Here is a 12,296-nt window from a genome sequence, read left to right as displayed (position 1 = left end):
GGACTAACTTTTCAGAGCTGGAAATTTTCAACAGAAATAAATAATGTGTTCTTCCCCCCCCCACCACTAAATCCCTGCATCTACAAGTGGACCCCCATGATCTCTTGGTAGAGTAGGGTTTTCTGCCATTTTCCCCAGGTATAATTACATCTTTTTTTTTTTTGGTCATGGGCTTAAACTCAGGGCCTGGGCGCTGTCCCTCAGCTCTTCAGCTCAAGGCCAGTGCTCTACCACTTGAGCCACAGTGCCACTTCCTAATTACATCTTATGTAATGTGATTTTAATGAAAAATTATCTAGAAAACTACTTGAATACATCCTTCAAAAGCAAATTGGAAAGGTCAGAGTTTTCTCTCACTCCCTGAACTTTGTGCTTTATCAGGAATTGACAGGGTACTTTGGCAAAACGTGTTCTTACCCCTGGCTTTGTAATACAGAGCATCTACTTCAGAATCTTGATCGTGCTGGGCAAGTCGTTTCTAGAATGCCTTGCTAATTGATTATCTGGCTAGGATGGAGGAGCATTTGTCGGCAGGTATCTGGAACCTTTTATATCCCTCCACTGACTTTGTGTTTTCCCTTTACTTCCTCATCAGCACGACACACAGTTTCCTCTTTGGAGCTCTTGCTGAACTGCTGGACAATGCAAGGTAGGTTTCTCTGAGCACACACGTTGTTGATGGAATTTCACAATACAAACCTACTCTGGTTGCATATGAAAATTACAATATAATGATTTCTCCCCAATGTATGCCCCTTTCCCCCAATTTGGAATGTTCTGTGACTTCTCTTCATATGAAATTAACATTCTCTGGGACCAGAACACAGGAGAGAAGGAACTATTGACCTTTATTTAATTTCTATTTATTATCAAAAAAGGTTTTTTTTTGGGGGGGTCTGGTAGTGGGGCCTGAATTCTGGGCCTGGGCGCTGTCCCTCAGCTCTTCAGCTCAAGGCTAGCGCTTTACCACTTGAGCCACAGCGCCACTTCTGGATTTTTTCTTTTTGCTTATGTGGTGCTGAGGAATAGAACCCAGGGCCTCGAGCATGCAAGGCAAGCGCTCTACCACTGAGCCACCTTCCCAGCCCCAAAAAACAAGTTTTTTGTTTGTTTGTTTGTTTTTGTGGGTCATGGGGCTTGAACTCTGGGCCTGGGCACTATCCCTCAGCTCTTCAGCTCAAGGCTAGCACTCTACCACTTGAGCCACAACACCACTTCTCAAAAAAGTTTTAAATACGTTTTTTATTGTGAAAATACTGTACAGGGGGTTACAGTTACATGAGCAAGGTAATGAGTACATTTCTTATCAAGCATCATTGCTTCCTTTGTTTTTCCCTTACCATCCCTTCCCTCCCATCTCCATAAGTACCCCCTCCCCATATTGTAAAGTTCATTTTTTGACATAGTGTCTTTGTACATCTCGTTGCAGTGGGTTCACCTGTATCCATATTTAAACAATTTGTTTTTCTCCTTCCCCTCTCCAAATTATACCAACATCAAATACAGTGAAAACAGGGGTTATACCATAGGGGAAGGACATACAAAGCAACAAAAAAAATCAGGTGGTACTTTATAAATACATTAGGAACAATAGCAAGAAATAAAAAAAAGCCCACTTGTGTTCCTATCTTGGGGTTCGTTTCACTTAACATCATCTTATCTGACCTTTTCTGCTTGTTTCAGACATATACTAGTTATTGCAAATAAGGGAAACTATGGGACCTATTGGATTTCTATTTGTGTTAATAACCCTATCAAGAGCATGCTCACTGGAATATCTGATGAGTTCTGTATCAGTGTACCCTGTGTCTGGAGAAATTTAATTTTGGGTTAAAACATTTATTGACATCTGTATTAAATCAGATTATGTAGTTAGGAAAGTGGCTAACTATTGTTCACCTCTTACGATGTGTCAGGTGTACAAGAGCATTTGGTGTCTGGGCAGCATCACCGGGAGATGGGGCCTGTCATCCCTGTTCCACACATGTGGGATTTTGATGGCCTAGTACAATTTTTGCAACTAAATGTGAACAAGGTAAAGGTGGTGAATTTGTTGATAGGGCACTGTGGGCATACATGCAAATATCACAGTGAAAAAAAACCCCTCATACTACAAAGGCATGATAATTCAAAAATAAAATATTTTTTAAAAAGTTATGCAATTATTGTTGGATGGAGCTAGAATTCTAACGACCAGTTGGCTATAAAAACCCAGTACTATATATTTTTTTTCTGACTCTGATAAAGGTATTGTAGTTTAACCTCTTTCATTAAAGAGGTTATAGCCAACTCTTTTTTTTTTTTTTTTTTTGCTAGTCCTGGGGCTTGAACTCAGGCCTGGGCACCACCTCTAAGCATCTTTTGCTCAAGGTTAGCAGCACTCTACCACTTGAGCCACAGCGCCCCTTCCAGCTTTTTCTCTTTTTGTGGTACTGAGGAATCGAACCCAGGGCTTCATGCATGCTAGGCAAGCACTCTACCACTAAGCCAACTTCTCAGCCCTTTCCTCCCTCTCTCCCTTCTTTCTTTGACTCAAACTTGATATCTAGCCCTGGTTGGCCTTGAACTTGTGATCCTCCTAACTCAGCCTCCCAAACGCTGGTATTACATGCCATTATGCCTGCCTCAGGACTCAAAATTTTATCTCAATTGAATATGGCATTTGGGCTTGGTTTATGTTTGTAATTCCCTGTGGCAGAAGATTTTCTGTCCTTTCTCTGTAGATTATTAACTCTGCCCAGCAGTCCAGTTGTTAGAACAGGGATCTCAGTGAGGACATAAATTCCCTACCACTGGTTCATCACAATATTTCAGCTTTTTGCATTTGCCTTCCAGTTTTTGACGTCAGAAGGGAAAAGGCCCTTCTGAGAGTGCCACCACTGGGTGTAGTCAGACAAGCAGCCCTCCAGGATTTCCCCAGCACTCAGCACAAAGTGCTAGCACATTGTTCAAAGTGCAGTGTATGTATGCATCTGTAATATTGTCACCACGTAACTCCTGCATACTGTTCATGATTCTAAATAAATAACTAGAAATAATTGAAACTTGACAATGCAAACTGAAAAACATATATATAGTGGCTGGGGCTCCCTCTTTTGAGAAATCTTCTCAACTAATGGAATCATTGAAAGGGATGGAGGAGGACAGAGAATAAAGTTGATTAGTCAAGAAAGACATGAGGGGCTGGAAAGGTGGCTCAGTGGTAAAGTGCTTGCCTCGCACGCACGAGGCCCTGGGTTTGATTCCTCAGCACCACATAAGCAGAAAAAGTCAGAAGTGGTGCTGTGGCTCAAGTGGTAGAGTGCTAGCCTTGAGCTGAAGAGCTGAGGGACAGTGCCCAGGCCCAGAGTTCAAGCCCCATGACTGGCAAAAAGAAAAAAAAAAAAAGAAAGACATGAACTCAGGTCAGAAGGTGCAAACAGGGCAGATGAGTACCTGTTGTTAGCTTCTTGCAGATTAAAGTGGTACTGTAGCAAAGTGGTACTGCTTATGGTCTTGAAGCAAGGATACACAGTCATGACTACTTTGGTTCCAGAGCTTGAAGTCTCAAAACACTCTGAAGGAACACATACTTGTTAATCTTGCAGACTATATTCTCTCCTTCCCATTATGGATTGACTTAGGATTGGAGGAAAGGGGAGAAATGGAATTCATCGAACAGTTCCCAGAGTTACCTTTGTAAATTGGCAGCCCCTTTTTACTTAAATATATATATATATATATTTAAATACAAAAAGAATACCTGTGAATTATAGAAAACCAAGAAAAATAAAAATAGCAAAAATATCACAGCTAATCTCATCAGGTAGAGTATGAATCTACATATTTTTTTTTTCTGTAAGAGACCAGACAGTGTATATCTTTACCTCTGGAGGCTATGTCTGTGTTAAACTAATTCAACTCTGCCATACAGTGCTAATTCGACTGCAGCTATGATTTAAATGCGTAGACATAACTAGGTTCTAATAAAACTTTTTTTACAACACAGTTGCTAAGCCAGGTTGGGCCATGAGCCACAGTTTTCCCACCTCTGACCTTGAGAAAACTCTTAACATTTTGATTTCTTTGTGACTATATAGCTGAGTCATGAAGTGGTAACCCATCTGTACAACATCTTATAATAACAATAAAAATTAATTAAAAATGTGACCATATACAACAAATTGAAGAGAGACTAGATAAATGGGACTATCTTAAAATAAAAAGTTTCTGCACAGCTAAAGAAATAGCAAACAAACTAGAAAGATAGCCAACTAATTGGGAAAAAAATTTACCAGCAATATATCAGACCAGGGCCTAATACCCATTATATACAGGAAACTCAAGAAACTAACCTCTCCCAAATCTAACAAACCAATCATTAAATGGGCAAGGAAGCTAAAGAGAAGTCTCAGAAGAAAATAGAAAAATGGCAAAGAAACACATGAGGAAATGTTCTTCATCCCTGGCTATAAAGGAAATGCAAATAAAAACAACACTGAGATACCCCTTACCCTAGTCAGAATGGCCTGCATCCTAAATTCAGCCAACAACAATTGCTGGAGGGGATATGGAGAAAGAAGAACCCTATTGCATTACTGGTGGGAATGTATACTAATACAAACACTTTGGGAAGCAGTCTGGAGGTACCTCAGAAAGCTAAATATTGACCTCCCCTATACCAAGCCGTACTACTCCTAGGCATCTACCCTGAGCAACAGGAACCAGGATACAAGGACACATGTTCACAATAGCCAAGATATGGAAACAACCCAGATGAATCCACTACAGATGAGTGAATCCAAAATTGAGGTACCTATATACAATGGAATATTATGCAGCCATTAGAAAGGACAAAATAATGGCATTTGCAGGGAAATGGATGAAACTAGAGCAAATCATTTTGAGAGAGGTAAGCCAAGAACAAAGGGACAAACAGCACACGGTCCCCCTGATATGTGGTGCTAAAGCCAAAATGCAAGGAGATATGACAAAGTAAACAGAACCGGAGAAACAAAGGACTTCACTCATTTTGTTGTATCATTGCTAAATGACTCCATGTTCTTGACCACGTACATGGTATATATATGCACACATCTGAGGGAAGCTAGGAGAAGGACACAATCAGAGGGGAGCAGGAAAACACACAACAGAGGGGCCTATCAGCTGCACTGGACACAGAGGAAAATGAACTAAGCAACTCAGAGGCAGTGAAGGGAGGGAGGGAATGAGAGGGAAAGAGGGAACAGCTTACACTAAGCAAAAGGAAAGAAATGTACATATCACCTGATGTGGAAGAAATAGTTGTATTGTCAAGGCTCATAGAATTCACAAACTTTATAGACCATGATAATGACAACTTGCCTTGTGAAGGTTAAAATGTGTTTGTAACTTTAACTATCTCTATTCCACAATACTGTGAAATATGTGAAATTTATGTAATCACCAATCATCAATAAAAAATTAAAAAAATGTGACCATATAGTACATATTACATAGTAATTTGCTTTTTCTTTTCAATGTTTTAAATGAAAATACTTCAGAAAATTGTTCTATCATTCTGGATTATTCTCCAGTCAGTTTTGAAAACAAAATACCATATTCATATGAATTTTGTTGAGTTTTTTGTGTGTATGTGTGTAACTGCCACTAAATTCTATGTCTTCTTTCAGATTTCTTTATAATATTCTCAAATTACGGTAATGATAGTATAGAAATGTACAGTGAAATACTTTGGTAATTGATTTTGGAGCAATTTAAGTAGATTTTTATATTGTTTGACATCTGACCGTAGATTTGCCCTCATACAAGCAATTTAGATCAATATAATTTTTAAATGTACTTTCACCATGCAGCAATGATATTGTCATGCTTTCTTTTTCTAGAGATGCAGGGGCCACACGACTTGATGTGTTTTCAGGTAAGCCAAGACTTTTTTTCCTCCTTTGTCTCTGAATGGAAGAGCCTGTTGCTATTAATTTTACTTACGATATCAAACCACATTCTATAGACTTTAATGTAATCTAAGTGCTTTGTGAGTGGAGGAGGAGCTGGGCTGAGAAAAGTAGACTCCAAATCAAATTGTTCACTTATTAGAGGACCCATTTGCTAAATTCCGTTCACAGAGTTTTGTAAAGCATCAGTGGGATTTGGAGCAGTTAGAAGAAGCAATTTTACTAAAAAAAAATATTAACTTAATGGTTATTCATAATTAAATGTACATTATGTCCAACTTATCACCATTTTAAAAATGCATGAATGAATGTGCAGCATGAATATCTGAAGGCTCCAAAATTCAAACAGAAGAATCCCCATGTTTTTGTTGTTGCTGTTGATTTCATTCACAGTCTTCAATTGTTTGTGGCAATTATTAGTGAATCTCATCAGGGTGTGACTGGGTGTGATGGCTTTAGCTTTTGTGATGTAAGTCTATAGTGAATATATCAGGTCTGTGGCTGATACTCTCTCTTAACCTAGTTCTGTCAGCTGCTCTGTGGGGTCAGTTATCACTCACAGGGGAGAGGACACCTGGCTAAAAGTCAGCTCAGTTCAGTCCACACCTCTGAGCCTTTATGATACTCAGCCCATTGAGTACTTATGGTTCACATGAGAGGTATACATGATCATCTTGGGCAATCTGAAAAAAAAAATGCCTGACCCTCTATTTCACTCAGTTCTGTAAAGTTTGAGATAAAAAAGAGTCAGCCTCTACCACTGTTAAGTATTAGGTTGGAATGGGTAGTTTCAGTGAGAGAGCAAAGAGATGATCAAACCCTAGAATTTCAGGGTTATGGGAGCCGGGTGTACTCAGTTTTCTTCAAAACTACCCTGGGCAGAGGTAACCCCATGTGGTCTCTGGGCAGCTTACTCCCAAAAGGGAATAGAAGACTTTGAACAGAGTCTTCTCAGCTGGTTCTTTCCTAAGTGACCAGTGGGAATGGGGGTGGGGGTGGGGTGGGGAGAAGCTCATCTAAGCAGAGGAAAAGTGAGTCTAGGGACTGAGTAGAACTTTCTTCATGGTGAAAACAAGGCCTTGTCTTTCATATCCAATTATAGATGTTGGTCAGCTTCCTTGGGGTTCTATCCTGATAAACCACTGTAGGTTGAACAGATAGTGGGTGGAAAATGTGTTTCATACACCTAAATTATAGAACATTATAGCTTAGCTACACAGTATACTATGGAATATTAGTCTTTTACCATCATGATTAACTAGAGGCTGTAGTTTCCTGTTGCTTCCTAGAGCCACAAGATAGTATCCTGGGAATTTGACTTGGGATCAATGCTTAAAGACTATAATAAAATTAGAAGTATAGTTTTTGTTGTATTTATATCTCCCTCACACTATCATAAAGTTGAAAGCTCCCTATGTCAACTCATCATAGGTCAGGGAGCATCTTATACAGGATAGGTATCTGTTGCCTAGGAGACAATCAGAGTATGATGGGAACACAGAAAGAAGAAATGACACTTCAGATTGGGAAGCCAGTTCTTGCAATGAGGATGTGATTTTTGTCAACAGTTTAGGAAGAAAAGCATCTCCTTATCCTTTTTTGTGCATGAGGATTGAACCCATGGCCTTTTAAGGCAAGAATTGACCACTGACTTAAAATCAAAGCCCTAAGAATTTTCTCATTTAAAGAATTATCATGAGGGGTTGGGAATGTGGCTTAGTGGTAGAGCGCTTGCCTAGTACGTATGAAGCCCTGAGTTTGATTCTTCAGTACCACATAAACAGAAAAAGCTAGAAGTGGCACTGTGGCTCAAGTGGTAGAATGCTAACTTTGAGCCAAAGAAGCTTAGAGACAGTGAGTGACCAGGCCCTGAGTGCAAGCCCCAGGACTGACAAAACGAAAACAAACAAAAAAAGAATTGTTTACTCCATTACAAATTCCTGAGTGTTTATTATTCCAGGTGCCTGCGGCTTGAATTCAGGGCCTGGTCTCTGTCCCTGACCTCTTTTGCTCAAGACTAGTCCTCGACCACTTTTTGGGCGGAGGGGGGATAGACTGTGGGTCTTAAATTTAGGGCTTGGGCCTTGTCCCTGAGCCTCTTTGGACTCAAGTCTAACCTTCTAACACTTGAGCCACAGTGCCACTTCTGGATTTGAGTAGTTAATTGGAGATAAGAGTCTTACAGTAACTTTTTGCCAGGGCTGGCTTCAAACCATGATTACCAGATCTCAGCCTCCTGAGTAGCTAGGATTACAGGCATGAGCCACCAGCATTCATCTCAGCCTTGGATTTTAAACTACCTATTTTTGTGGTTGTTGTTGTAATAAACCACCATGCAGTTATCAATATTGAAAATTGTTTTTCTTCAACTAAAATAAAATAAAACAAACCAGGGCCAGTACTTAAACTGTAAAACAGTACTGGGGTGCTAAGATTGGACTAGTTTTCAAATGATTTACTGAGGCCCTAAATGACTCTCTCTTTAGTTTTCTTTAAGTAATTAGGGGGCTATAAAATTCAAACTAAGTATATGTCACCATGATGTTTTATATTTCTCTGTGTTAGCTTTGGTAAAGATGGACATGCCTTCAATACATTTTTATTAGCATACATTAGTTTTACAAGGGGAGATATTATTGTGACATTACTGCACATGTACATATCTGAATCAACCTCATACTCCCAATCACCCTCCTTTACACTCTATTCCCTTCTTATAAATAATTTCAAAAGGGTTCAATGTTCTGTTTGAATATATGCAAACAAAATACTTCAACCATATTTATTCATCCTCATTCACTCTACTTATTAACCTGAATGCTTTTTTTAAAATTTCAGTCATAGGGCTTAAACTCAGGGCCTGAGCTCTTTTTACCCAAGGCTAGTGCTGTACCACTTTGAGCTACAGCTCTACTTCAGAGTAAGAGTCTCATGGACTTTCCTGCCCTGGCTGCTTTGAACCTTGATCATCAGATCTCAGCCTCCTGAGTAGCTAGGATTGTAGGCATGAGCTACCAGTGCCTAGGTTAAATACATTTTTAAAGTACTCATTAATTTCCAGACATTGATCAAAGTGCTTAGTATACATCATGCCCCTTTTAATAAACTAGCATCCTTTTTCCATTGGCATGGAAAATGTAGGACATATCTTGACTTTGGTGAGTAGGGCTGATAGCTTTGTCCTATCTCTGACATAACTGTATCCCCAAAATGTAAGCATCATTGGTGTGAAAGAGAAATAGACGACAGATGGGTATTTTAATGCACATATTCATAGTACATGTACTTTAGGTTTAGTCAAGTACTTCATGGCAAAGTACTACATGTTAAGTCTAGTAAAGTACATGTATGAACTATGAAAGTGTAAAGAGTCCTGTTGGCTTTTTTGTTTGTTTGTTGTTGCTGGTCCTGGGGCTTGAACTCAGTGCTTGGGCTCTGTCCCTGAGTGTCTATGTACTCAAGGCTAGCACTCTACCACTTGAGCACAGCACCATTTGTAGCTTTTTCTGTTTATGTGGTACTGAGGAATTGAACCTCATGAATGCTAAGCAAGCATTCTACCTAGTCTAGCCTCATCTTAGACCAGGTAGGCCAGGTGGTTTTCAATCCCGGATGAACATAGATTATTACCAGGAGGAACTTTTAGAGTGGGAATATGATTTTTATACTACAAACTCCAAAGATTAGCACTATATTAGGATATGGTTCACCCCCTACAGGTTGACATGTTAGAAGCTTCATTGTTGGTTTGCCAATGTTGAGATGTGGTGAAACCTTTAAGCAGTAGGGATTATGGGAGAGGTGGTTAGGTCATTGGGGCCCTGTCTTTGGAAGAATTAATGCCTGGTCTCATGGAGTGAATTAGTCCTCCTGGAAGTGTATCCAAGAGTGCAACTGGGTTCCTGTTTTGCCTCCTGTCTTCCTTTCTGGAATGTTTGCCTTCATGTGCTCTTACTACTGTGATGACATCTACTATGAGGCCCTTACCAGAGCTGAGCAAAAATGTACACTGTGCCTTTAGGCTTCTGTATCTGTATCTGCTTCCATCAACAGCCTCAGGTATTTCATTATAACAACATAAAATAAACTAGCACAACTAGGTATGTCCTCTTGATGGTTATTTAGGGGCCATTTTGAACATTAGTTAATTTTTAAATGTGAATTCAAATTGGTCTGTGAACAGAGAGATTGACCTAGACATGCTAGAAAACAAATCTGTAGGGAAAGAAAGCTTATCAGTAATTGTCTAGGGAGGTATTGAAGGTGATGGAAATTAGAAGGAGAACAAGAGATTACAGGGAACTAGGAGGAAACATTTAAGGTGATAGACTTATGGATATAATCTCTGCCTTGGTTGTGGTGGTGGATTCATGAGTGTGCATATGCCATAATATGTGATATATATGATGGCATAAATATGCCATTAGATATATTATATGTGACATATGTCTATATATATCACATGTATATGTCATGTACATGTCAAAATTGATTCAGTTATATACTTTAAAAATATATTATTGCACAGAAATTACTCATTAATAACACATTGAGAAAGGAAATGTAATAGGAATGATATATCCAGCTGTTGAATTTGTGTACTAAAATTAGTCTCATTAGTTTTATAATACCTTTAAAGTTTGTTTTTAAATCAGACATAATAGTGTGTCACTTAGTGGTATCTCTTAATCATTAAAATTGATTTCAAATAAGTTAGCACTTTCAAAAATCCAATTCATCTTCAAGAGGCACGTTTTCTGCTTCAGAAAAACACTCTCAAAAGACTCATATGGCTATTAACTACTTAGAAGGGAGCCTGATGAATTTAATCAGAATGGCCTGGATTTGTTTAGTATTTTGGTGAAAGGGCATAAAGGTTGATCAGTTTGATAGAGCGGTCCTGGGGTCACATCTCCATCTATGTTTTTCCATCTCTTAGGAAAGAAATACCTGAAGTTAATGAACGGACCCATCCAATTCTAGAGCAGGGTACATCCTGCTGTATACATAATTTATTAATGTGTAGATGCTTTATGTTAATTTAAAGCCATTTTGCTGCATGATTATTTTCTCCCTGCAGTTTCTTAGGAAGCTGTAGCCAAGACTCCATTCTGAGCTCCGTAACTGTGCCATAACTCTGTCACTCTGTGGCTGCAATGGAGGAGGACAGATAATTATGTGAGCAGTAGGACTTTCTGAGGAACAAATTAAGCCCAATATTTATTAGTAATAACTGCGTTCTCTTACAGTGGATAATGAAAAACTGCAGGGTGGATTCATGTTGTGTTTCCTGGATGATGGATGCGGCATGAGCCCTGGTAAGTTAATTTGCTCGATACCTAACTGGCTGTTAAAGGAAACAGTCTGAAAAGTCATAAAATAAATAAAAATAAATTGAGCTATCTATTAAAAAAACAGGTATGGAGCTATTAAAATAGGAGACTAAAGCCCAGGCTGAACTTAGTTTTTGAAGTATTTGGGTTCAAATATGCTAGCTGGCAAACTATATTCATTCTAACCACCGAAACCAACACATAAAGTACAATAAATAATTAGGGTCAGGAAAATGAAAGACAAATGGTTTGATTGTAAGAAAAATACACCTGGGAACGAATAGCACACAAACAGTGCTAAGATTCCTTTTAGTTCTTTTGGTTGTCATTACTTGCAAAAAGCCCCAGGGCAGTTTCCCATGCCTTTAGGCTATTATTAATTTCTGCATAACCTTGAGGTAGAGGTTGTCTCTCCTGTTTAGCAGTTTATGTTGTTTTTCCTCTGCATGTTCAAAGGTTTAGTTCCTCAAAGGAATGCTCTCATCATAGGAATACATCTATAATATATTGTATGAATTATCTTTGTCATTTAAAGTTAGCACAAAGTCAACACATAATAGGTGCACAGTTCAAATGTTGTACAATTGAAATGCTACTCTTTCTGATAAGGGGTTTGTTTTAGGCATCACCTTTCTTGAGTTTTTAAAACACTCTAGGTACCAAAAGACAAGATTCTGAAAACTGTGTTTAAAAATTGGTGAAGGAATTCAAGTCATATGGAAATGCTCTGGGTAGTTGGAAATTCAAGAGAAGAATGGTCATTCATCCATCCAGCAGCTGTGAATGCAAAGAGAATCAATATCCTCTTGGCTCAAATTGCCAAAGAATATTTATTAGCAAGATTAGAAGATGCTCAACTATTCTTTTCTTTTCTTTTTTTTATTGTGAAAATACTGTACAGAGGGGTTACAGTTACATGGGCAAGGTAATGAGTACATTTCTTATCAAGCACTGTTGCCTCCTCCTTTGTTTCCCCTTCCCATCCCTTCCCATCTCCCCCCCGCTCCCCCCTACCCGATCCTCCCCCCCC

General features: G+C 38.9%; 1 protein-coding gene across 1 annotated transcript in view; it reads left to right on the top strand.

Annotated features, from left to right (window-relative positions):
• Positions 1–512: 512 nt before the first annotated feature.
• The window catches only part of Morc1 (MORC family CW-type zinc finger 1), a 157,051-nt gene continuing 145,267 nt past the window's right edge, over positions 513–12,296 (top strand). Inside the window, exons 1-3 of the mRNA XM_013028509.1 lie at positions 513–649; positions 5,835–5,899; positions 11,183–11,251. Coding sequence (XP_012883963.1) covers positions 513–649; positions 5,835–5,899; positions 11,183–11,251 — 271 coding nt within the window. The remainder of the gene's footprint in view (positions 650–5,834; positions 5,900–11,182; positions 11,252–12,296) is intronic.

The sequence above is a fragment of the Dipodomys ordii genome, unplaced genomic scaffold (assembly GCF_000151885.1).
Source record: "Dipodomys ordii isolate 6190 unplaced genomic scaffold, Dord_2.0 Scaffold111, whole genome shotgun sequence".
Taxonomy (NCBI): domain Eukaryota; kingdom Metazoa; phylum Chordata; class Mammalia; order Rodentia; family Heteromyidae; genus Dipodomys; species Dipodomys ordii.
The sequence above is the reverse complement of the archived record's forward strand: the minus strand, read 5'-3'. Positions and strand labels throughout refer to the sequence as shown.